Source organism: Heterodontus francisci, chromosome 7 (genome assembly GCF_036365525.1).
Source record: "Heterodontus francisci isolate sHetFra1 chromosome 7, sHetFra1.hap1, whole genome shotgun sequence".
NCBI lineage: Eukaryota > Metazoa > Chordata > Chondrichthyes > Heterodontiformes > Heterodontidae > Heterodontus > Heterodontus francisci.
The window spans coordinates 5,788,444-5,816,039 of NC_090377.1; the positions used below are offsets into that span (position 1 = coordinate 5,788,444).

At 46.5% G+C, this 27,596-nt stretch overlaps 1 protein-coding gene across 17 annotated transcripts in view; it reads right to left on the reverse strand.

The window, feature by feature from the left end:
* The window catches only part of tns1b (tensin 1b), a 939,527-nt gene that overhangs the window by 76,918 nt on the left and 835,013 nt on the right, over positions 1-27,596 (reverse strand). For all 17 annotated transcript variants that reach the window (XM_068034709.1, XM_068034713.1, XM_068034718.1 and 14 more), the window contains 2 exons: positions 14,293-14,489; positions 4,613-4,682 (listed from right to left, as the gene is read on the reverse strand). In XM_068034709.1, coding sequence (XP_067890810.1) covers positions 4,613-4,682; positions 14,293-14,489 — 267 coding nt within the window. The remainder of the gene's footprint in view (positions 1-4,612; positions 4,683-14,292; positions 14,490-27,596) is intronic.

Below are 27,596 nucleotides of genomic sequence, written 5' to 3' on the forward strand. Positions count from 1 at the left end.
AACTCACTGACCCCACTGGAGCACACACTAATGGGATTGATAATGCAGACCATACATGCCAGTATCCTTCCTTATTTACTGCATTTGAGGAGATCATAGGGTCCTGTTATGCTCCTCGCGTCGACACATCAATTCGAACAGTTTCACAAAATTTGAGATGGTTGCCGATTGCAATCCGTGCTGAAGTGTCACAGGAGATGAAACAACTAGAAGTAGACAGCATCACTGAGCGAATCGACTTATCGCCGTGGATATCAAATCTAGTCATTGCACGATGAAAAAATGGTGAACTTAGACCTAAAGGACCTAAAGGCAGTCAACAAAGCTATCGTACCAGATAAATATCCAGGTCCAACAATCCAAGAACTGTCGTCATCATTTCATGACTCCAAAGTCTTCACAAAGCTTGATATGTGACAGAGATACCCTCAGATACCTCCAGCAAAACAAAGCCAGGGTAACCAGCTTTGGTTACCCATGAAGGTGTCTTTCAGTACCGCAGAATGCTATATGGACTAAGTTCAGCGCCTAGTACATTCCAGAAGATTGTTTCATCAGTTTTGGTGGATGTTGAGGGGATGCTCAACCTACTTGATAATGTCGTTGTCCATGGAAGGGACAAAGCTGAACATGATCAACGATTATCCGCAGTAAAGCCTACACACTCTCGGATCGGAAAGACACTAGCTGAACCTATGATAGGTCGGAATTTTCATATGCCACTGACCATTCTTAAGCCATTATTACCAGTTAACGAGGATGTCAGAGCAAAAGCAGATGAAATCGCAAACCGACAAGGCAAAGCAAAAGCATACTTTGACAAATGTACAGGCACAAGAGAACCACAATTAAAAGTTGGAGATTGGGTTTGAATCAAACGGCCAAATCATGACCACAAATTTGCTTCATCAGGATCAAGTCCAAAGCAGATTAAATGTTTGCTCAGTACCAATGCTTATTTGTTGGATGACAACAGCAAGTGGAATGCGAGACGTTTGATAGGGAGCAGACCAGGATATTATGAGGATACATTTCCTTTTCCTAGAGTGATATTGATCATCCGTCTCATCAAGCTGATCAAACAGATCCACAACTACAAATTCGTAAATCTAATTGAAGACCTAAGAGACCTTCCTATCTCAAAGACTATTTCTGTACTTAGAGAAAACAGATAAGTTTAACACAAAGAAATAACTTGATGTATATATATTTGTTGTTTAGAAACATTTAGGGCATTTAGAAAAATTCAAGCTAATCAGGCAGAGTCAACATGGTTTTGTAAAAGGTAAATCATGTTTAACCACTTTATTGGAGTTCTTTGAGTGAGTTACATGTGCTGTGGATAAAGGGGAACTGGTGGATGTACTGTACTTAGATTTCTAGAAGGCATTTGATAAGGTGCCACATCAAAGATTATTGCACAGTGGGGCAGTGGTTAGCACCACAGCCTCACAGCTCCGGCGACCCGGGTTCAGTTCTGGGTACTGCCTGTGCGGAGTTTGCAAGTTCTCCCTGTGACTGTGTGGATTTCCGTCGGGTGCTCCGGTTTCCTCCCACTGCCAAAGACTTGCAGGTTGATAGGTAAATTGGCCATTGTAAATTGCCCCTAGTGTAGATGGTAGGAGAATGGTGGGGATGTGGTAGGAATATGGGGTTAATGTAGGATTAGTATAAATAGGTGGTTGCTGGTCGGCACAGACTCGGTGGGCCGAAGGTCCTGTTTCAGTGCTGTATCTCAAAATAAATATAAGCTCATGGTGTAGGGGATAACATATTGGCATGGATAGAAGATTGGCTAGCTCAGACGAAACAGAGAGTAGGCATAAATGGGTCATTTTCTGGTTGGCAAGATGTAACGAGTGGTGTGCCACAGGGATCTGTGCTGGGGTCTCAACTTTTTACAATTTATATAAATGACTTAGTTGAAGGGACCGAAGTTCTGGTTGTGAAATTTGCTCATGACACAAAGATAGGGAGGAAGGTAAGTTGTGAAGAGGACATAAGGAGGCTACAAAGGGATATAGATAGGTTAAGTGAGTGGGCAAAGATCTGGCAAATGGAGTATAATGTGGGAAAGTGTGAAATTGTCCGCTTTGGTAGAAAGAATAAAAAAGAAGCATATTATCTAAATGGTGAGAGATTGCAGAGCTCTGAGATGCAGATGGATCTGGGTGTCCCAGTGCATTACATTACCCGCACCAAACTAATCTCACTGCTCCACTCTCTCCCCATAGCCCTGTATCAATCCCAAGCTAATCCCACTGCCCCACTCTCTCCCCATAGCCCTCTATCAATCCCAAGCTGATCCCACTGCCCCACTCTCTCCCCATAGCCCTGTATCAATCCCAAACTAATCCCACTGCCCCACTCTCTCCCCACAGCCCTGTATCAATCCCAAACTAATCCCACTGCCCCACTCTCTCCCCATAGCTCTGTATCAATCCCAAACTAATCCCACTGCTCCACTCTCTCCCCATAGCCCTGTATCAATCCCAAACTAATCCCACTGCCCTGCTCTCTCTCCATAGCCCTGTATCAATCCCAAACTAATCCCACTGCCCCACTCTCTCCCCATAGCCCTCTATCAATCCCAAGCTGATCCCACTGCCCCACTCTCTCCCCATAGCCCTGTATCAATCCCAAAATAATCCCACTGCCCCACTCTCTCCCCACAGCCCTGCATCAATCCCAAACTAATCCCACTGCCCCACTCTCTCCCCATAGCTCTGTATCAATCCCAAACTAGTCCCACTGCCCCACTCTCTCCCCATAGCCCTGCATCAATCCCAAACTAATCCCACTGCCCCACTCTCTCCCCATAGTCCTGTATCAATCCCAAACTAGTCCCACTGCCCCACTCTCCCCATAGTCCTGTATCAATCCCAAACTAGTCCCACTGCCCCGCTCTCCCCCCATATCCCTGCATCAATCCCAAACTAATCCCACTGCTCCATTCTCCCCATATCCCTGCACCTTCCTCTGCTTGAAACATCTACCTAATTTTTCTAACAAAATGCAATCGTCTCTTACTCAATCATTCCCATTAGTAAAATATTCGATACCGATTGAACCCTCTTTGTGAAGCAATGTCTTGAAGCTCTCCTCACTCTCAGTGTTCTGTTTAAATTGATGATTCCTTGTCACTGACTCCCTATTTACTCTCTCAAAACACCCAAGTAGTTTAAAAAACTCAACCATATCTCTCAGTATCTCAGCTCTCTACAGTTTTCCATCTCTGCAGCATCCTAGTGAATCAACGCTGTACACATACTGTGGGTTTAATCTCCTTTCTGAAATGGGATATCCAGAACTGCACACTGTGCTGTCGCTGATGTTTTACACAAATTCTTCATCGCTGCTCTGCTCTTGTCTTTCTGCCCTTATTTATAATATCAGGAATGTTGTTGGCTTTTTTAAGGTCTTGTCTTCCCAATAAGAAGTTGAGAGACTGGGAAAAGATGAGGAACAGGAATGTTATGAAGTAATGGGATTATTCTCCAGGACAAGACCCAAGACAGGCACTTTAGGGGAATCTGGTGAATCAATCACGGAAACCATCAGCACAGTTGTTATGTTTACACCGAGTTGCTGAAATATATTATATATATCTGATTTATCTCAGAGAAATGCAGATATCACACTTACATTAAATCACCAGCTAGTTTATTTACAGCATTTAAGTATCTTAGCTCTTACTAGAACTCAGCACAATGTCTTCTCAGAACAGTCTCTGTTTATCTGTAGAACATTCTAGTCTTATTCTTTTAGTTTCAGTTTCAACTCTTCAACTCCACCCATAGGCATAAGCAATCAAACACAGTAAACACAGATAAGTGCACAGACTAATACAATCAAACCCAGATCAATCAACCATTACAGTTTTCTTCCTTTTGATTAAAGATGTTATTTTTGAATTAAAGTATTAAATACAAACATGCAAATTAGGAGCAGGAGTAGGCCACTCGACCCTTCGAGCCTGCTCCGCCATTCAATAAGTTCATGGCTGAACTGATTACTCCACATTTCCAACTTACCCCGATAACCCTTCACCCCCTTGCTTATCAAGAATCTATCTACCTCTTCCTTAAAAATATTCAAAGACTCTGCTTCCACCGCCTTTTGAGGAAGAGAATTCCAAAGACTCTTAACCCTCTGAGAGAAAAAAATTCTCCTCATCTCTGTCTTAAATGGGTGACCCCTTATTTTTAAACAGTCACCCCTAGTTCTAGATTCTCCCACAAGAGGAAACATCCTTTCCACATCCACCCTGTCAAGACCCCTCAGGATCTTATATGTTTCAATCAAGTCGCCTCTTACTCTTCTAAATTCCAGTAGATACAAGTCTAGCCTGTCCAATCTTTCCTCGTAAGACAACCCGTCCATTCCAGGTATTAGTCTAGTAACTCTTCCCTGTACTGCCTCCAACATATTTATATCCTTCCTTAAATAAGGAGAACAGGTACTGTACACAGTGTACAGTAACGGTGTAGCACTGTTAATTTTTTCTGTAATCGTCACCTTCCACTTCTCGAGTAATTCAGGGATTTACTGATTTTTGAGCTAAGGGGTTTGAGAAGAGAAGAATAAACAGGCGTGAAGGGACAGTTCTCACCAACACTGGTCGGACTAGTTGGTGCTCCTTCCATCTCCTCGAATGCTTCTCTGTAGCTGTGCATGTTGGGCTGGAAAAGACAACGTGATACAAAGTGATCAAGATGGTGAAAGAACAAACCAGGAGTCCAGCCCGCAGGGTGGCTCCAAGTAACTGTAACAGGAGACAAGTGAACAGATTCCTATCTGGATACCTCTCACTGTTCAACTCAGTGAGGCACCATTAGAGGATCACACGAACAGGAGGAGGCCATTCAGCCCCTAGAACCTGCTACACACGAACAGGAGGAGGATATTCAGCCCCCTGAGCAGAGGAAGGCCATTCGGCCCCTCAAGACAATTATACACGAACAGGAGGAGGCCATTCAGTCCCTCCAGTCTGTCCAAAAACAAAACTCTATTGTTCTCAGTCTTGAAAGCTCCAGTTGACCCCCCAGTGTCCACAGCAGGGGGAGGGTCTGGGGAAAGTTCCTATTTCCATTACTCTTTGTGAGAAAACATATTTCCTGATTGCATTCCTTAATGGCCTGGCTCTAAGGTACAAGTGAGAGTATTATGGATAATTCTGGACTCTACACTTCAGGAAAGATGTAAAGGCCTTTGAAAGGGTTGTTAGGACCAGGTAAGATAGGGGTCCAGGAGTTCCCTATCAGCCTTTGCCTGGTCTAACTGTAACAGGGTTTAAAAACACTGTTTTTAGCTCCCCCTCAGTGAATCCTTGTTCACGGCTTTCCAATTGTAAGGCAAAGAAATCAAATCAGACAGTTTTTCTTAGATTTAAACAAGAAAGATGGAAGTTTATTAATCTTGAACACTATGAATACCCAACGTGACCAGGCTAGCAAGCATACGCGATAAACACACACGCAGATAGAGACAGAAAAAGTAGAAAGAATAAAGGGGAAAGGTTTGAGGCAATATTTGGTTGGTATTTATCGTCAGTTAAGTTCAATGTGGAGTCTTTGGTTGCTGGTAAGTCTTGCTGTTTGTTGGGGCTCAATGCACGCTTAAACTTGTTTCGATGTAGGAGTCTTTTCTTTCTTGAGGTTTACATAAGAACATAAGAACTAGGAGCAGGAGTAGGCAATTCAGCCCCTCGAGCCTGCTCCGCCAATCAATACGATCATGGCTGATCGCATCTCGGCCTCAACTCCACTCTCCAGCCCATTCTCTATAACCCTTCAACTCTTTCCTAATTAGAAATCTGTCAGTCTCCTCCTTAAATTTACTTTTACATGTCTTCAGTGGGTCCGGAGGCCTGCGAGAAAGTGAGAGAGAGCCAGCCAGGAGAGAAGCTCTCTTGTTCCAGGTTCAGTTACAGTCTGCAGTCTGAATTCAGACTATCCTCTGTCTAGTTCAAAAAGCCTGGACCAGCCGGTTAGTCATGTGACTAGCTGGTTTAACCACTCCTGCGTTTGTGGATTCCAAAGCTCTCAGTTGGGGTGGGGGAATGTAGTGCTGTCTCCCACCCCGACAAGATGCGGCTCACCATTGCCCAGCCCAATCTCTGTTAATTGGATCAGTGAGCAATTCTTTTGTCTCTCCAAGCATTGTCTCTTAGTATGCAAATGTCCTCCAGCCATGCGTCTGGTGATCTCTTTTTAAGCAAGTAATTTCTTCAGTCCAGCAACAGTTTAAAATTAATGTTCATATGATGAAATTAATATGCCTCATTCTGGGCCGGTGGGGGTCTTCAGGGCAGGGTCTAGAGGAGGTTTAGCCTGATTTACTGGGACTAAGGGAATTCAGGTATGAGGAGAGGTTGGAAAAGTTCAGACTGTTCTCCTTGGAACAGAAAAGGTTAAGAGGTGACCGAATAGAGGTTTTCCAGATGATACAAACAGACGAACAAATACAAACAAACAAATTAGGAGCAGAAGCAGGCCATTCAGCCCCTCGAACCTGCTCCGCCATTCAATAAGATCATGGCTGATCTGTTTGTGTCTCGAATTCCACACTCCCATCTACTCCCGATGACCTTTGATTCCCTTGCCTAACAAAAATCTATCTACCTCCGCCTGAAAAACTGATGATGAGAGGTTTGGAGCGACTACAGACGCTGGGGTTGTTCTCCTTAGAGCAGAGAAGATTAAGGGAGATTTAATAGAGGTGTTGGAAATTTTGAGGGTTTTAGTAGATGAGGAGAAACTGTTTCCAGTGGCAGGAGGGTGAGTAAACAGAGGACACAGATTGACGGTGATTGGAAACAGGAAGATGAGGAGAATGTTTTTACACAGTGAGTTGTTGTGATCTGGAACACACTGCCTGAAAGGGCGGTGGAAGCAGATTCAATAGTAACTTTCAAAAAGGAATTGGATAAATACTTAGAGTCATGTCATAGAGTCATAGAGTTATACAGCACAGAAACAGGCCCTTCGGCCCATCGTGTCTGTGCTGGCCATCAAGCACCTAACTATTCTAATCCCATTTTCCAGCACTTGGCCTGTAGCCTTGTATGCTATGGCATTTCAAGTGCTCATCTAAATACTTCTTAAATGTTGTGAGGGTTCCTGCCTCTACCACCTCTTCAGGCAGTGTGTTCCAGATTCCAACCACCCTCTGGATGAAAAAATGTTTCCTCAAATCCCCTCTAAACCTCCTGCCCCTTACCTTAGATCTATGCCCCCTGGTTATTGACCCCTCCGCTAAGGGAAATAGTTTCTTCCTATCTAACTTATCAATGCCCCTCATAATTTTGTACACCTCAATCATATCTTCCCTCAGCCTTCTCTGTTCTAATGAAATCAACCCTAGCCTTTTCAGTCTCTCTTCATAGCTGAAATGCTCCAGCCCAGGCAACATCCTGGTGAATCTCCTCTGCACCCTCTCCAGTGCAATCACACCCTTCCTATAGTGTGGTGCCCAGAACTGTACACAGTACTCCAGCTGTGGCCTAACCAGCGTTTTATACAGCTCCATCATAACCTCCCTGCTCTTATATTCTATGCCTCTGCTAATAAAGGCAAGTATCCCATATGCCTTCCTCACCACCTTATCTACCTGTACTGCTGCCTTCAGTGATCTATGGACAAGTACACCAAGGTCCCTCTGACCCTCTGTACTTCCTAGGGTCCTACCATCCATTGCATATTCCCTTGCCTTGTTAATCCTCCCAAAATGCATCACCTCACACTTCTCAGGATTAAATTCTATTTGCCACAGCTCCGCCCATCTTACCAGCCCATCTATATCATCCTGTAATCTAAGGCTTTCCTCCTCACTATTTACGACACCACCAATTTTTGTGTCATCTGTGAACTTACTGATCATACCTCCTATATTCATGTCTAGATCATCAATGTACACTACAAACAGCAAGGGTCCCAGCACCAATCCCTGTAGTACACCACTAATCACAGGCTTCCACTCGCAAAAACAACCCTCGACCATCACCCTCTGCCTCCTGCCACTAAGCCAATTTTGGATCCAATTTGCCAAATTGCTCTGGATCCCATGGGCTCTTACTTTCTTAACCAATCTCCTATGTGGGACCTTATCAAAAGCCTTACTGAAGTCCATGTAGACTACATCAACTGCTTTACCCTCATCGACACATCTCGTCACCTCCTCAAAAAATTCAATCAAGTTAGTTAGACACAATCTCCCCATGACAAAGCCATATTGACTATCCCTGATTAATCCCTGTCTCTCCAAGTGGAGATTAATCCTGTCCCTCAGAATTTTTTCCAATAATTTCCCAACCACTGATGTTAGAATCACCGGCCTGTAATTACCTGGTTTATCCCCGCTACCCTTCTTAAATAAAGGTACCACATTTGCTGTCCTCCAATCCTCTGGTACCTCTCCTGTGGCCAGAGAGGATTTGAAAATTTGTGTCAGGGCCCCTGCTATCACCTTCCTTGCCTCATATAACAGCCTGGGATACATCTCATCTGGGCCTGGGGATTTATCTACTTTTAAGCCCGCTAAAACAGCTAATACTTCCTCCCTTTCAATGCTAATATATATATCACAATTCCCCTCTCTGATCTCTACACCTACATCGTCCTTCTCCATAGTGAACACAGATGAAAAGTAATCATTTAAAACCTCACCTATATCCTCTGGCTCCACACACAGATTGCCACTTTGGTCCCTAATGGGCCCTACTCTTTCTCTGGTTATCCTCTTGCCCTTAATATACTTATAAAATGCCCTAGGATTTTCCTTTATCTTGCCCGCCAGTGTTTCTCCATGTCCCCTCTTGGCTCTCCTAATTACTTTTTTAAGTCACCGCTACACTTTCTTTACTCCTCCAGGGCCTCCACTGTTTTCAGCACTCTGAATCTGCCATAAACCTCCATTTTTTTCCTGATCCAATTTGCAGGGGAAAGATTTGCAGGGGGGAGTGGACTAATTGGATATCTTCTTCTAAGAGCCAGTACAGGCATGGTGGGCTGAATGGCCCTCTCCCTGTGCTGCATATTTCTATAATTCCCCTACCCATCCGTTGACTGTGATGCCTCCCAGACATTTACCCACGTGCTGGGGACAGTTCGAGACCAGAGGGAGAGAGAGGAAACAGAAGCGGTGACGGTGAGAGCGGGAACGGGCGAGAGGAGCCGGGATATAAAAGAGCCGAGGCCCGAGGCCCGAGACGAGAAGCAGCAGTGGCGGTGAGAGCGGGAACAGGCGAGAGGAGCTGGGATATGAAAGAGCCGAGGCCCGAGGCCCGAGACGAGAAGTAGCGGTGGCGGTGAGAGCGGGAACAGGCGAGAGGAGCCGGGATATGAAAGAGCCGAGACCCGAGGCCCGAGACGAGAAGCAGCAGTGGCAGTGAGAGCGGGAACAGGCGAGAGGAGCCGGGATATAAAAGAGCCGAGACCCGAGGCCCGAGACGAGAAGCAGCAGTGGCGGTGAGAGCGGGAAGAGGCGAGAGGAGCCGGGATATAAAAGAGCTGAGACCCGAGGCCCGAGACGAGAAGTAGCGGTGGCGGTGAGAGCGGGAACAGGCGAGAGGAGCCGGGATATAAAAGAGCCGAGGCCCGAGGCCCGGGACGAGAAGTAGCGGTGGCGGTGAGAGCGGGAACAGGCGAGATTAGCCGGGATATGAAAGAGCCGAGACCCGAGGCCCGAGACGAGAAGCAGCGGTGGCAGCGGGAACAGTGGACCTGCTTGACCAATAAAAATCAAAGTGTGACATCACAGGAGAGCTGGTAAGTGATTGGTGGGTATTTCTTCCATGTCTCTTTTTCGTTTTAGCCAAGTGATTTATAGCAGGAGACGACATTGCAGGTTAAGAGTACACTTACATAATTCATTTTTTTTTTAAATACTGAGATCCAAATTAATTAATTAAATAGAATGGAGATGGCTGGGCGGGCGATGCTTTGCAACTGTAGTATGTGGGAGCTGGTGGACGCAGGTGCGATCCACGGTGACCACATCTGCAGCAAGTGTTGGCTGCTCGTAGGGGATAGCATAGTTAGGGGAGTAGATACTGTTCACTGCAGCAAAGGCAGGGAGTCCCGAAGGCTGTGTTGCCTACCTGGTGCCAAGGTTAAGGACATCTCTTCTGGGCTGGACAGGAACTTGGAGTGGGAGGGGAAGGATCCAGTTGTCGTGGTCCACGTAGGTACCAACGACATAGGTAGGAATAGGAAAGAGGTTCTGCTGAGGGACTAAATTAAAAAGCAGAAACACAAAGGTAATAATCTCTGGATTACTACCTGAGCCACGTGCAAACTGGTGTAGGGTAAATAAGATTATAGAAGTAAACGTGTGGCTCAAAGATTGGTGTGGGAAAAATGGGTTACGATTCATGGGACACTGGCACCAGTACTGGGGAAAGAGAGAGCTGTTCCGCTGGGATGGGCTTCACTTGAACCATGCTGGGACCAATGTCCTGGCAAATCATATAACTAGGGTTGTAGATAAGGCTTGAAACTAAATAGTGGGGGGTGGGGTCAATTGAAAGGAAGTTTAAAAAGTCAAGAAGTAACGAGAGAGCAGAGGTGCAGGGTAGTGAAGGAACATACATTAATCAGAGAGTGACAGGAAGGGACAGAGAATACAAGCAGAAGAGTACAGCAGAAATTAGAACCAGAGAAGGTAAAAATGGTAAAAAGTCAAAACTTAAGGCTCTTTATCTGAATGCACGTAGCATTTGTAGCAAGATAGATGAGCTGACGGCACAGATAGAAACAAATGAATATGATTGGATAGCTATCACAGAGACGTGGTTGCAGGATGACCAGGACTGGAAACTCAATAACAAACAAGAAATGCTGGAAATACTTAGCAGGTCTGGCAGCATCTGTGGAGAGAGAAGCAGAGTTAATGTTTCAGGTCAGTGACCCTTCATCAGAACTGGTAGATATTAGCAATGTAAAAGGTTTTAAGCAAGTAAAGTGGGGGTAAGAGATAACAAAAGAGAAGGTGTTGATAGGACAAGGTCACAGAGAATAACTGACCAGAAGATCATGGAGAAAAGGCAAACGGTATGTTAATAGTGTGCTGAAAGACAAAGCGTTGGTACAGAGAGGGTGGTAATGGACAGAAAACTGAGCAGCCTGGGCCCAAGCACAAACATGAAAAAAACAGTGGGTAGGCACAGTAGAAACAAACTGGAAACTCAATGTTCAAGGATATTTGACGTTCTAGAAGAATAAGCAGAAAGGGAAAGGAGGTGGGGTAGCTTTGTTAATAAAGGAAGGGATCAGTGCAGTTGTTAGTAATGATATAGGTGTAATAGATCGTGATGTAGAATCAGTTTGGGTGGAAATAAGGAATAGCAAGGGAGAGAAATCACGGGTGGGAGTGGTCTATAGGACCCCGAGGAGTTGCCTCACTGTAGGACAAAATATTAATCAGGAAATAATGGAGGTGTGTAAGAAGGGCACTGCAATTATCATGGATGATTTTAATCTGCATATAGACTGGACAAATCAAATTGGCAAAGGTAGCATGGAAGACGAATTTGTAGAGTGCATCAAGGATTGTTTCTTAGAGCAATATGTTGCTGAGCCTACCCGGGAACAGACTATTTTAGATTTGGTATTGTGTAATGAGGTCAGATTAATAAGACATCTCGAAGTTCAGGATCCTTTAGAGGGAAGCGATCATAACATGGTAGAATTTCAAATTCAGTTTGAGGGCGAGCAACTCGGGTCTCAAACCAGTGTCTTCAACTTAAACAAGAGCGATTACTGAGATATGAAGAAAGTTGTCGAAAGCAGGCTGGGAAAATAGACAACAGGGAAAGTCAGTAGATGAGCAGTGGCAAACTTTTAAGCAGGTATTTCATAACACTCAGCAAACATTTATTCCAGTCAGAAGGAAGGACCGATGAGAACGATGAACCACCCATGGATAACAAAGGAAGTTAAGGAGAGTATCAAATCAAAAACAAATGTGTACAAAGCGGCGAAAGCTAGTGGTAGGCCAGAGGATTGGGAATTTTTTAGAAACCAGCAGTGGATGACTAAAAAACTAATAAAGAAGGAGAAAATTGATTATGAGAGTAAATTGGCAAGAAATATAAAAACAAACATAAGAGCTTCTACAGGTATATTAAAAGGAAGAGAGTAGCTAAAGTAAGTGTGGGACCCTTAGAGGATAAGGCTGGGGAATTAATAACAGGGAACAGGGAAATGGCAGATAATTTAAACCAATATTTTGCATCAATCTTCATGGTGGAGGACGCTATAAACATCCCAACAATAATAGATCAGCAAGGTGTAAATGGGAGGGAGGAACTTGTAACAATCTCTATCATGAGGGAAAAGGTGCTGGACAAACTGATGGGACTAAAGGAAGACAAGTCACCAGGACCTGATGGCCTGCATCCAAGGATTTTAAAAGAAGTGGCTGCAGAGATAGTGGAGACATTGGTCATAATATACCAAAACTCACTGGATTCCAGTAGGGTACCAGCGGATTGGAAAACCGCTAATGTGACACCCCTATTCCAGAAAGGAGGGAGACAGAAAGCAGGAAACTACAGACCAGTTAGCTTAACATCTATCATTGGGAAAATGCTAGAGTCCATTATTAAGGAAGAAATGGCAGGACATTTAGAAAAACATAATGCAATCAAACAGGGTCAACATGGTTTTATGAAAGGGAAATCATGTTTGACAAATTTGTTAGAGTTCTTTGAGGATATAACAAGCAGAGTGGATAAAGGGGAACCAGTAGATGTGGTGTATTTGGATTTTCAGAAGGCGTTCGATAAGGTGCCACATAAAAGGTTATTGCACAAAATAAGAACTCAGGGTATTGGGGGTAATGTGTTGGCATGGATTGAGGATTGGTTAACTCACAGAAGGCAGACAGTCAGGATTAATGGGTCTTTTTCAGATTGGAAAGCCGTAACTAGTGGGGTGCCACAAGGATCGGTCCTAGGGCCTCAGTTATTTACTATCTATATTAATGACTTGGAGGAAGGGACAGAGTGTAGTGTATCCAAATTTGCTGACGATACAAAAATAGATGGGAAGGCATGTTGTGATGAGGACACAAAGAATCTGCAAAGGGATATAGATAGGTTAAGTGAGTGGGCAAAAACTTGGCAGATGGAGTTCAATGTGGGAAAGTGTGAGGTCATCCACTTTGGTAGGAAGAATAAAAAGGCAGATTATTATTTAGATGGAGAAAGACTACAAAATACAGCAGTACAGAGGGATCTGGGTGTTCTTGTACATGAAACACAAAAGGTTAGCATGCAGGTGCAGCAAGTAATTAGGAAGGCAAATGGAATTTTGGCCTTTATTGCTAGGGGGTTAAAGTTTAAAAATAGGGAAGTCTTGTTACAACTGTACAGGGTGTTGGTGAAGCCACACCTGGAGTACTGTGTACAGTTTTGGTCCCCGTATTTAAGGAAGGATATACTAGCATTGGAGGCAGTTCAGAAAAGGTTCACTAGGCTGATTCCTGGGATGAAGGTGTTGTCTTATCAAGAACAGCTAAACAGATTAGGCCTTTATTCATTGGAGTTTAGAAGAATGAGAGGTGATCTTATAGAAACATATCAGAATCTAAGGGGGCTTGACAGGGTAGATGCTGAGAAGATGTTTCCACTGGTGGGGGAATCTCGATCTAGGGGACATAGTTACAGAATAAGGGGGCACACATTTAAAACTGAGATGCGAAGGAACTTCTTCTCTCATAGGGTGGTGAATCTCTGGAATTCTCTATCTCAGAGAGTTGTGGAGGCTAGATCACTAAATGTATTTAAAGAGGAGGTAGATAGATTTTTGAAATCTCGGGGAGTCGAGGGTTATGCGGAGCAGGTCCAAAAGAGGAGTTGAGGCCTGGGACAGATCAGCCATGATCTTATTGAATGGCACGGGAGGCTTGAGGGGCTGAATGGCCTACTCCTGCTCCTATTTCTTATGTTCTTAAGTTCTTCCTGCAGTCCCACTCGCACTCATTGACCAGGTAACAAATCCCAATGGGACTGGGCGGGAATGTAATTCTTCAATCTAGCAACGAATCCCAGAGGCTGAAATCTCTCTGGGAGTCTCTTCCTGCTCGTCCCGGCTTCCCAGCAGCATCCCAATCCCATTCCCCGACAAAGTCCAGCCATGTCTTCCCCATACCATATCTCACCCCACCTCTGGGTCAACAGGGATCAGTTATTGCTTAGGGTGAGTGAGGTGCGTGGGACCTCCACCCCAGTGAGACTCAGCATCTTTAGGCAGGTTATGACAACCCAAATTGCAGTCAACGCAATCTCACCTCCTTGGGACGTCCTCCTGGATTAGCAGCTATAGAACTGGCCACCTCGGGGGACACACAGCGAACTGGGGAACGCACGGGTGGGCTTCGGGAGGTACCACTGCTGTCGCCACTGTTCTCATACTGCCCCTCGCTGGTGGTTCGTCGTCTAGTGGTCGGCCCCATCTCCTCAGGGCTTGTAGACTGTGACCTCACACCTGGGTCAAGGAATACGCACAGATTAGTCATTTAATCTCTGTATCAGCATCATACCTCAAACTCAATCTTTCCCACGTCTATCAAGAATGAAATTCCTCCCTGTCTGCGGCATTCCTCCCCTCCCTCAAACTGCGGCATTCCTCCCCTCCCTCAAACTCTGGGTCTCTATGGAAGTTGACACTGAGACTCACAGGTACTGCCCAATTTGAGACAGGAGTGAATCATTCTTTTCTATCTTCGTTGTACAAGTATAGCAGCTGATATACACACTAAGTGTACAGTAGCAGACCGGAATGAATCATTCCCCTTTATCTGCTGTGTCATTGAGAAGTCAAAAATAGGATCGATTTGGTTGGATTTAAGAAACAATGAAGGAGCTTTTATTTGTTGTATTTTATAGGCTAGCAAATAGTGGGCAGGAGATAGAGGAGCAGATTTCCAAATGAATTACCAAGCGGTGCAAGAACGATAGAGCAGTGATAATGGGAGGTGTTAACTATCCCAGTAGTGACTGGGGTAGTGATTATCTTTAGGACAGAGAGGGGATTGAGTTTCTGAAGTGTGCTCGGGAGAATTTTCTTGATCAGTATGTTTCCGGCACAACGAAGAAGGAGTCACTGCTGGATCTGGTCCTGGGACACGAGTTGGATCAAGTGGAGAATGTCACAGTTGGGAAGCATCTTGGGAATAGTGATCATAGCGTTGTAAGGTTTAGATTCGCTACAGAGAAGGACAAGTTTCAGTTTCAGTTTCGAGATACAGCACTGAAACAGGCCCTTCGGCCCACCGAGTCTGTGCCGACCATCAACCACCCATTTATACGAATCCTACACTAATTCCATATTCCTACCACATCCCCACCTGTCCCTATATTTCCCTACCACCTACCTATACTAGGGGCAATTGCTAATGGCCAATTTACCTACCAACCCGCAAGTCTTTGGCATGTGGGAGGAAACCGGAGCACCCGGAGAAAACCCACGCAGACACAGGGAGAACTTGCAAACTCCACACAGGCAGTACCCAGAATTGAACCCGGGTCGCTGGAGCAAGGAGCAATCTAGAATAAAAATACTGGAGGGGACTAATTGCAGCAAATTGAGGATCTGGCCCAGGTAAATTGGACTCAAAGAGAGGAATGTCAGTGAACAAAAATGGGTGGATTGGGAGTGGGTAGAGGTGACAAATCTTTAAATTCTAAATTCCGCCCCAGCCTACTGGCTTCTGGTTTTACAAAGACAGGACAAGGGGTGAGCAACTAACGGGCTCCCAGGAGATGGGTTGGCAATTTTAATATGTTAATGAGGCTGGCAGTCTCTTATTTAACCTGCTTTGCGGGTGGCTGGGATTCTCAGGTCTTGGGAAACTTGTCAGTTGAAGGGAGGCGAGGACACCTTTGGAGTGGAGAGCCTCACAGCACTGCTTGTGCAACAGGAATGATTTCCCTGGCCACCTAATCTCCCCCGCACCTCCCCAAGCTTTAAAAGGCCCTGGAGGCTGAGAATCAGACCAGACTGTCCACCACGCACCCACCCCCCCCCCCACCCCACCCCCGGGATTGAAACCCCCTCTGGATCTGGGATTTTATGTACTTGGTCCTGCGGCCTGCTCCACAGGCTGACTCCTAGGCAGGGAGCCGGTCAGGTGTCGAGTTAAGACTCCACAGCATTCAGGGAAAGCTGGGCATGCTGGTTTGCGGTTCAAAACTCCCACCCCTCCCCTCACCTCCTACATCAACCGTCCCGCTAATGCACAGCCCAAAGTCTGGCAGCCGGAAATGTCATGGAGAAATCGGCGAGCTTTGAAGAGGAGATGGTTCGTGTATAGTCAAGGTACATTCCCACGAGAGGGAAAGCGAGGGCAAGCGAAGCCAGAGCTCCCTGGATGACAAAAGAAATAGAGAGTAAGATGAAGCTGAAAAAAGGGAAGCAAGGGTGGAAATTGTGGGGGTACTGGCCATCATCTTCCAATCCTCCTTAGAACAGGGGTGGTGCCAGAGGACTGGAGAATTGCAAATGTTACACCCTTGTTCAAAAACAGGACAAGCCCAGCAACTACAAGCCAGTCAGTTTAACCTCGGTGGTGGGAAAGTTTTAGAAATGGTAATTTAGGACAAAATTAATAGTCACTTGGACAAATGTGCATTAATTAAGGAAAGTCAGCATGGATTTGTTAAAGGCAAATAATGTTTAACTAACTTGCTTGAGTTTTTTGATGAAGTAACAGAAAGGATTGATGAGGGTAATGTGGTTGATGTGATGTACCTGGACTTGCAAAAGGTATTTGATGAAGTGCCACATAACAGGCTTGTCAGAAAAGTCAGTGCCCATGGAATAAAAGGGAGAAAAGCAGCGTGGATACGGAATTGGCTGAGTGACAGGAAACAGAGAGTAGTGTTGAATGTTTGTTCTTCGGACTGGAGGAAGTGGGTTTCCCCAGGGGTCAGTGTTGGGATCCCTGCTTTTCCTGATACATATTAAAGACCTAGACATGGGTGTACAGGGCACAATTTCAAAATTTGCATATGACACAAAACTTGGAAATATTGTGATTGAACATAGTGATCGACTTCAAGAGGACATAGACAGGCTGGTGGAATGGGCAGACACCTGGCTAATGAAATTTCATGCAGAGAAGTGTGAAGTGATACATTTTGGTAGGAAGAATGAGGAGAGGCAATATAAAATAAAGGGTACAATTCTAAAGGGGGTGCAGAGCAGAGGGAACTGGGGGTATTTGTGCACAAATCATTGAAGATGGCAGTGTTGGTTGAGAAAGCTGTTAATAAAGCATACGGGATCCTAGGCTTTGTAAATAGAGGCATAGAGTACAAGAACAAGGAAGTTTTGATAAACCTTGATAAAACACTGGTTCAGATCCAGCTGGAGTATTGTGTCCAATTCTGGGCACCAGACTTTAGGAAGGATGTGAAGGCTTTGGAGAGCATAAAGGAGAGTTTTACTGGAATGGTTCCAGGGACGTGTGATTACAGTTGCATGAACACACTGAAGAAGCTGGGGACTTTCTCCTTAGAGCAGAGAAAGCTAAGAGGAGATTTGATAGAAGTGCTTAAAATCATGAAGGGTTTAGGTAAAGTCAGTGTTTAGCATACTTCATTCACTGCACACATTGCAGCCGCCTCTACACTGGGGCCTCCACTCAGTCTGCAAGCATGACCCCGAGCTTCCAGTCGTCTATCACTTTAATTCTCTGCCCCACCCTACTTTGACCTCTCTGTCCTCGGCCTCCTCCACTGTTCTAATGAAGCTCGAGGAACATCACCTCATCTTTCCATTAGGCATTTTACAGCCTTCTGAACTCAACATCGAGTTCAACAATTTCAGATTATAACCATTGGGCAGCACAGTGGCGCAGTGGTTAGCACCGCAGCCTCACAGCTCCAGCGACCCGGGTTTGATTCTGGGTACTGCCTGTGTGGAGTTTGCAAGTTCTCCCTGTGACTGTGTGGGTTTTCTCCGGGTGCTCTGGTTTCCTCCCAAAGCCAAAGACTTGCAGGTTGATAGGTAAATTGGCCATTATAAATTGCCCCTAGTATAGGTAGGTGGGGATGTGGTAGGAATATGGGATTAATGTAGGATTAGTATAAATGGGTGGTTGATGGTCGGCACAGACTTGGTGGGCTGAAGGGCCTGTTTCAGTGCTGTATCTCAAAATAAATAAAAATTGCACCCAATGTTTTCGGACAGCAGCTCGTGGTGAGGATTTTACTAAACACGTTTACACCTCCTCCAGACCCGTCTTTCGTTTCTTTGCTTGTCCCATTATCGTCTCCTTTTGCCTTGAACCATCTTCCCTTTTTTCATTTAATCTCTCCTGCCCTCCACCCTATCACAGACCTTCCCCTATGCTCTTTCTTCCCCTCCCTTTCCCTGCCTTTGCACTTGCTTAAAACCTGTTCCACCTCTAACTTTTCCCAGTTCTGATGAAAGTTTAGTGACATAAAACATTAACTCGGTTTCTCGATTCCACAGAATCTGCAAGAACTGCTGAGTATTTCCAGCATTTTCCATTTTAATTTCCGATTTCCAGCATCTGCAGTATTTTGATTTTATAAATAAAGAGTCACTTTTTCCAGTGGCTGAAGGGTCGATAACCAGTGGGCATGGATTTAAGGGGAGTGGCAAAAGAACCAGAGGTGGCATCAGAAAACTTTCATACAAATGTGCTTAGGATTTGGAAAACACTGCCTGAAAGGGTGCTGGAAACAGATTCAATAATTGCCTTCAAAAGGCACAAATGCTTGACAGAGAAAAAAATTACAGGGAAGTGGGATAAATTGGATTGCTCTTCGCAAGAGCTGCTGCAGACTCGATGGGCTGAATGGCCTATTTCTATGTCTATATAGAGGAGCTGACACTGGACCTTTTTTCATTTGTTCCTGGGATGTGGGTGACGCTGGCCAGACCAGCATTTATTGCCCATCCCTAATTGCCCTTTGAGAATGTGGTGGTGAGCTGCCTTCTTGAACCGCTGCAGAGGTAGGTATACCCACAGTGCTGTTAGGAAGGGAGTTCCAGGATTTTGACCCAGTGACAGTGAAGGAACGGCGATATAGTTCCAAGTCAGGATGGTGTGTGACTTGGAGGGGAACTTTCAGGTGGTGGTGTTCCCATGCATCTGCTGCCCTTGCCCTTCTAGTTGGTAGAGGTCGCGGGTTTGGAAGGTGCTGTCTAAGGAGCCTTGGTGAGTTGCATTTTTAGGTTGCGAATTGTCCCTGGTTTTGCCTCCTCTTGTTCCTGTGTAACAGGCTCGATGGGCTGAATAGCCCCTCTGCTCCAGTGTGTCCCTCTCATCAATTCAGAAGCGCAGGTTAAAATCTGAGCCTGTGGGATGGTTACAGAAGACGAGTGGCACTGGCCATTTAAACTGCCCACAATCCACTACAGAAAGAATCACAGTGGCAGAGGGCCTCATTCACTCCACACCAAGCAACATCTTCACCTACGTTTCTCAAAGTGTTGACCGTCAGAGGTCAAAGTTCTTGAAGGGCAACCAGTTGTCCGGATAAAATCAGCATGAATGACATGGAGCACAGATGGGGCTGTTTGAAGATGACCGAAAGATACAGCTGTCAATTTATCTGGGTTAAATCGGGCAGAAGGGAGATAAATGATCTCAAGGGATTCCTGCACATGTCAATCGACAGTTTAAATATGTCCATTGGGACGAGAATAAGAAGTTCCTGCTTGTCTTCCATAGATCGCAAAGCAGAAGAGGTGGAGACATCAACCCTTTCCTCATAGAATCACCCGGCACAGAGGAGGCCATTTGGCCCCTCGAGCCTAATACACAGGAACAGGAGAAGGCCATTCAGCCCCTCGAGCCTGTTACACAGGAACAGGAGGAGGCCATTCAGCCCCTCGAGCCTATGACACAGGAACAGGAGGAGGCCCTTCAGCCCCTCGAGCCTATTACACAGGAACAGGAGGAGGCCATTCAGCCCCTCGAGCCTGTTACACAGGAACAGGAGGAGGCCATTCAGCCCCTCGAGCCTGTTACACAGGAACAGGAGGAGGCCATTCAGCCCCTCGAGCCTATTACACAGGAACAGGAGGAGGCCATTCAGCCCCTCGAGCCTATTACACAGGAACAGGAGGAGGCCATTCAGCCCCTTCAGCCTGTTACACAGGAACAGGAGGAGGCCATTCAGCCCCTCGAGCCTGTTACACAGGAACAGGAGAAGGCCATTCGGCCCCTCGGGCCTGTTACACAGGAACAGGAGGAGGCCATTCAGCCCCTTCAGCCTGTTACACAGGAACAGGAGGAGGCCATTCAGCCCCTCGAGCCTGTTACACAGGAACAGGAGAAGGCCATTCGGCCCCTCGGGCCTGTTACACAGGAACAGGAGGAGGCCATTCAGCCCCTTCAGCCTGTTACACAGGAACAGGAGGAGGCCATTCAGCCCCTCGAGCCTGTTACACAGGAACAGGAGGAGGCCATTCAGCCCCCTCAGCCAGTTACAACATTTATTAGAAATCGTTTCACTGCCTCTACTCTATCAAATCCCGACATGAGTATGAAGGGACAGCTGAAGAACAGTCCAACCACCGGGAACTGAAGGAATGGTCCCCACCATTTGGGTAAGTCATAAGTGTGAGCTTTTGGGAGAGTCTCATGATTGGGTGCTAGTCAAAGGGTGTGAGGTGGGGACGCCTGGGTCAGGGGTGGCTAAAAGACAATTTCTGCGGTCCAGAGGAGCACCCCTGACCGCACCAGGGAAAGTCATAAATGACAAAAAGACATATCGCTTTGAACCTCTTCAGACCCAGGTTCCTCTTCCCGCCAGATTGATCCAATAGGAAACCTGCAACCGGGTGCAACCTCGGGTTATTGGCTGGTGTTCTGGTCGGACAGTGTTGACATTGATGGAGATACACAGACATATTTAAAGTTATTCAGTAGAGTTTGTCTGCAGGAACTATTCCCTCTAGTGGGGCATAAACTGAAAGCTGGAGCCAGACTATTCAGTAGACAAATCAGGAGAAGATTTTTTCACATAAAGGGGAGTGCAAATCTCGAACTTTATCCCCCAAAAAGCTGCTGATGCTGGGGGTCAACTGAAACTTTCAAGAGAAGGGATCACTACATATTTGATGGTTAAAGGTAGTGAGGGTTATGGAGAAATGTCAGGGAAATGGAATTGTTGTACAGATCAGCCATGATTGGAGGAACAGGCTTGTAGGGTTGTATATTCCTCGGGCATGCAGTACTGAGGGAGTGCTGCACTGTCAGAGGGGCAGTACTGAGGGAGTGCTGCACTGTCGGAGGGTCAGTACTTAGGGAGTGCTGCACTGTCGGAGGGTCAGTACTGAGGGAGCACTGCACTGTCGGAGGGTCGGTACTGAGGGAGCACTGAACTGTTGGAGGGTCAGTACTGAGGGAGCACTGCACTGTCGGAGGGTCGGTACTGAGGGAGCACTGAACTGTTGGAGGGTCAGTACTGAGGGAGCACTGCACTGTCGGAGGGTCGGTACTGAGGGAGCACTGCACTGTTGGAGGGTCAGTACTGAGGGAGTGCTGCACTGTCGGAGGGTCGGTACTAAGAACAAAGAACAAAGAAAATTACAGCACAGGAACAGGCCCTTCGGCCCTCCAAGCCTGCGCCGATCCAGATCCTCTCTCTAAACATGTCGCCTATTTTCTAAGGTTCTGTATCTCTTTTCTTCCTGCCCATTCATGTATCTGTCTAGGTACATCTTAAAAGATGCCATCGTGCCCGCATCTACCACCTCCGCTGGCAACGCGTTCCAGGCACCCACCACCCTCTGCGTAAAGAACTTTCCACGCATATCGCCCCTAAACTTTTCCCCTTTCACTTTGAACTCGTGTCCTCTAGTAATTGAATCCCCCACTCTGGGAAAAAGCCTCTTGCTATCCACCCTGTCTATACCTCTCAAGATTTTGTACACCTCAATCAGGTCCCCCCTCAACCTCCGTCTTTCTAATGAAAATAATCCTAATCTACTCAACCTCTCTTCATAGCTAGCGCCCTCCATACCAGGCAACATCCTGGTGAACCTCCTCTGCACCCTCTCCAAAGCATCCACATCCTTTTGGTAATGTGGCGACCAGAACTGCACGCAGTATTCCAAATGTGGCCGAACCAAAGTCCTATACAACTGTAACACGACCTGCCAACTCTTGTACTCAATACCCCGTCCGATGAAGGAAAGCATGCCGTATGCCTTCTTGACCACTCTATTGATCTGCGTTGCCACCTTCAGGGAACAGTGGACCTGAACACCCAAATCTCTCTGTACATCAATTTTCCCCAGGACTTTTCCATTTACTGTATAGTTCACTCTTGAATTGGATCTTCCAAAATGCATCACCTCGCATTTGCCCTGATTGAACTCCATCTGCCATTTCTCTGCCCAACTCTCCAATCTATCTATATTCTGCTGTATTCTCTGACAGTCCCCTTCACTATCTGCTACTCCACCAATCTTAGTGTCGTCTGCAAACTTGCTAATCAGTCCACCTATACTTTCCTCCAAATCATTTATGTATATCACAAACAACAGTGGTCCCAGCACGGATCCCTGTGGAACACCACTGGTCACACCTCTCCATTTTGAGAAACTCCCTTCTACTGCTACTCTCTGTCTCCTGTTGCCCAGCCAGTTCTTTATCCATCCAGCTAGTACACTTGGACCCCATGCGCCTTCACTTTCTCCATCAGCCTGCCATGGGGAAACTTATCAAATGCCTTACTGAAGTCCATGTATATGACATCGACAGCCCTTCCCTCATCAATCAACTTTGTCACTTCCTCAAAGAATTCTATTAAGTTGGTAAGACAGAGGGGCAGTACTGAGGGAGTGCTGCACTGTTGGAGGGTCAGTACTGAGGGAGCACTGCACTGTTGGAGGGTCGGTACTGAGGGAGTGCTGCACTGTTGGAGTGTCAGTACTGAGGGAGTGCTGCACTGTCAGAGGGTCGGTACTGAGGGAGCACTGCACTGTTGGAGGGTTGGTACTGAGGGAGCACTGCACTGTTGGAGGGTCAGTACTGAGGGAGTGCTGCAATGTCGGAGGGTCAGTACTGAGGGAGTGCTGCACTGTCAGAGGGTTGGTACTGAGGGAGTGCTGCACTGTCGGAGGGTCAGTACAGAGGGAGTGCTGCACTGTCAGAGGGTCAGTACTGAGGGAGTGCTGCAGTGTTGGATGGTCAGTACAGAGGGAGTGCTGCAGTGTCAGAGGGGCAGTACTGAGGGAGTGCTGCACTGTCGGAGGGTCAGTACTGAGGCAGTGCTGCAGTGTTGGATGGTCAGTCCAGAGGGAGTGCTGCAGTGTCAGAGGGACAGTACTGAGGGAGTGCTGCACTGTCGGAGGGTCAGTACTGAGGGAGCATTGCACTGTTGGAGGGTCGGTACTGAGGGAGCACTGCACTGTTGGAGGGTCGGTACTGAGGGAGTGCTGCACTGTCGGAGGGTCAGTACTGAGGGATTGCTGCATTGTCAGAGGGTCGGTACTGAGGGAGTGCTGCACTGTCGGAGGGTCAGTACAGAGGGTGTGCTGAACTGTCAGAGGGTCAGTATTGAGGGAGTGCTGCACTGTCAGAGGGTCAGTACTGAGGGAGTGCTACAGTGTCGGAGGGTCAGTACTGAGGCAGTGCTGCAGTGTTGGATGGTCAGTACTGAGGGAGTGCTACAGTGTCGGAGGGTCAGTACTGAGGCAGTGCTGCAGTGTTGGATGGTCATTACTGAGGGAGTGCTGCAGTGTCGGAAGGGCAGTACTGAGGGAGTGCTGCACTGTCAGAGGGTCAGTACTGAGGGAGTGCTGCACTGTCAGAGGGTCAGTACTGAGGGAATGCTGCACTGTCAGAGGGTCAGTACTGAGGGAGTGCTGCACTGTCAGAGGGTCAGTACTGAGGGAGTGCTGCACTGTCAGAGGGTCAGTACTGAGGGAATGCTGCACTGTCGGAGGGTCAGTACTGAGGGAGTGCTGCTCTGTCGGAGGGTCAGTACTGAGGGAATGCTGCACTGTCGGAGGGTCAGTACTGAGGGAGTGCTGCACTGTCGGAGGGTTAGTACTGAGGGAGTGCTGCACTGTCGGAGGGTCAGTACTGAGGGAATGCTGCACTGTCGGAGGGTCAGTACTGAGGGAATGCTGCATGTCGGAGGGTCAGTACTGAGGGAGTGCTGCACTGTCGAAGGGCAGTACTGAGGGAGTGCTGCACTGTCGGAGGGTCAGTACTGAGGGAATGCTGCACTGTCGGAGGGTCAGTACTGAGGGAATGCTGCATGTCGGAGGGTCAGTACTGAGGGAGTGCTGCACTGTCGAAGGGCAGTGCTGAGGGAGTGCTGCACTGTCAGATGTGCTGTGTTTTGGATGAGACATTACATTGAGCCCCCATCTGCCCTCTCAGGTAAATTTCCACAGCACGTTTTGAAGAAGAGTGGGGGAGTTCGCCCTGACAAATATTTATCCCTCAACCAACATTACTAAAACGATTATCTGGTCATTATTACAGTGCTGTTTGAGGGAGCTTGCTGTGTACAAATTGGTTGCTGCATTTTCCATATTCCAAGAGAGACCACACTTCAAAAGTATTTCATTGGCTGTAAACACTTTGGGATTTTGTGCAGTGATGAAAAGTGCTGTTGTAATGCCAGTCCTTACAAAAGATGTGGCTCCATATGACCAACAGTCATTCAATACCGTGTTCGTGTTCATCAATCAAAGCTGTCTTTACCCTCAATACAATGCTGAGTAATACTGCCCTGATATACACACCTTCACTCTTCCTTGTGAACCTGTTTGGTACTGCTGGAGAATTGTGAACAGTTCTGAGGGGTAATCAATTCAGCCTCAACTCCTCTTAGTCCAAACTCTGCATAAGACGGATGCTCTTTTACCTCAGGCCTGCTCCACACTTTACATCAATGATTTACTGTGTTTGGTTTGTCCCTATGGCAACCATCGCACACTAATACAAAACTCCATGAGCTAATGAATGACAAATGGCCAGAGAAAATTTCCAGAGCTGACAAGGGGATGGAAAATCTATTCAGTTCTCGGTAAATATTTACGGTTTCCTGTGCACGGAAGCTCCTGATTGGGCACGCCAATCAAAGAGTTTACAAACATAGATCTCTTACAAGGTTATCACCCTCGCACTGGAGATACATGCCTCTTTTTCCTATCTTTATACAGTAATACCAGGGAAGACAGAGTGCAGAGGCACTGAGAGTGTCTCTGTAGATACTCCGTTTGAGTTAAAGGTTCTCAGTGTTTATTTATTTAGAGATACAGCACTGAAACAGGCCCTTCGGCCCACCGAGTCTGTGCCGACCAAGAACCACCCATTTATACTAACCCTACAGTAATCCCATATTCCCTACCACCTACCTACACTAGGGCCAATTTACAATGGCCAATTTACCTATCAGCTGCAAGTCTTTGGCTGTGGGAGGAAACCAGAGCACCCAACGAAAACCCACGTGGTCACAGGGAGAACTTGCAAACTCCGCAAAGGCAATACCTAGAATTGAACCCAGGTCCCTGGAGCTGTGAGGCTGCGGTGCTAACCACTGCAACACTGTGTTCTGAGGTGGTGATGGGCAGGCCCGACAACATCTACTCGTGGAATGATCACCCCTGTGTGTTCATTACCATGCCAGAGCTTGTCAAATATTTTTTTTTTATTCATTCATGGAATGTGGGCGTCGCTGGCCAGACCAGCATTTATTGCCCATCATTAATTGCCCTTGAGAAGGTGGTGGTGAGCTGCCTTCTTGAACCGCTGCAGTCCATGGAGGGTAGGTACACCCACAATGCTATTCGGAAGGGAGTTCCAGGATTTTGACCCAGCGACAGTGAAGGAAAGGCGATATAGTTCCAAGTCAGGATGGTGTGTGACTTGGAGGGGAACTTGCAGGTGGTAGTGTTCCCATGCATCTGCTGCCCTTGTCCTTCTAGTTGGTAGAGGTCGCGGGTTTGGAAGGTGCTGTCTAAGGAGCCTTGGTGCATTGCTGCAGTGCATCTTGTGGATGGTACACACTGCTGCCACTGTGCGTCAGTATATACACTGAGGTTCAGCGTGGCCCTGTCACTGAAGAGGTTCCCAATCTGTACTGTCCTGGACCAAGTTCATGGATCTTTTCTCTTAGGAACATGGGAACAGGAGTAGGCCATTCAGCCCATCGAGCCTGCCCCGCCATTCAACATGATCATGGCTGATCATCCACTTCAATGCTTTTTTCCCACACTAACCTCATATCCCTTTATGTCATTTGTATTTAGAAATCTGTCAATCTCTGTTTTAAACATCCCCAATGACTGATCTTCCACAGCCCTTGGGGGTAGAGAATTCCAAAGATTCACAACCCTCTGAGTAAAAAAATTTCTCCTCCTCTCTGTCCTAAGTGGCTTCCCCCTTATTTTGAAATTGTGTTCCCTGGTTCAAGACTCCCCAACCAGAGGTGCATCTATCCTGCTTATCCCTTTAAGTATTTTGTAGGTTTCATTGAGATCATTCTTCGAAACTCTAAAGAATACAGACCCAGTTTCCCCAATCTCTCTCCATAGGACAGTCCCGCCATCCCAGGAACAAGTCTGGTGAATCTTCGTTGCACTCCCTCTATGGCAATAATATCCTTCCTAAGGTAAGGGGACCAAAACTGCACACAGTACTCCAGGTGCGGTCTAACCAAGGTTCTATATAATTGAACCGTGACTTCACTACTCCTGTACTCAAATCCTCTTGTGATAAAGGCTAACATACCATTAGCCTTCCTAATTGCTTGCTGCACCTGCATGTTAGCTTTCAGTGACTTATTGACAAGGACACCCAGGTCCCTTTATACATCTGCACTTTCTAATCTCTTTAGGAAATACTCTGCACCTCTGTTCCTCCTACCAAAATGGATAAGCTTACATTTTTCCACATTATATTCCATCTTCCATATTCTTACCCACTCACTAAGTCTATCCAAATCTCCTTGAAGCCGTTTTGCATCTTCCTCACAACACACATTCCCACCTAGTTTTGTGTCATCTGTGAACTTGAAAATATTACATTTGATCCCCACATCCATATCATTGATCCCTGTGCTACACCACTAGTCATAGTCTGCAAACATGAGAATGACCCGTTTATTCCTAATCTCTGTTCTCTGCCTGTTAACCAAACCTTAATCCATGCCAGTATATTACATCCTATTCCATCTGCTTTAATTTTCCAAACCAACCTCCTGTGGGGGATTTTATCAAAACTCTTCTGAAAATCCAAGTATACCATCTTCAACAACTCCCTTTTATCAATTCTGTTAGTAACATCCTGAAAAAACTCCAACAGTTCATCAAACATGATTTCCCATTCATAAATCCATGTTGACTATGCCCAATCAGATCATTATTATCCAAGTGTCCATTTATCACGTTCGTTAGAATAGATTCTAGCATGTGTGAGTGTGAGTATGTGTGTGTGTGTGAGTGTGGGTGTGAGTGTGGGTGTGTGTGGGTGTGGATGTGGGTGTGGGTGTGGGTGTGGGTGTGGGTGTGAATGTGGGTGTGGGTGTGGGTGTGGGTGTGGGTGTGGGTGTGAGTGTGGGTGTGGATGTGGGTGTGGATTGGGTGTGG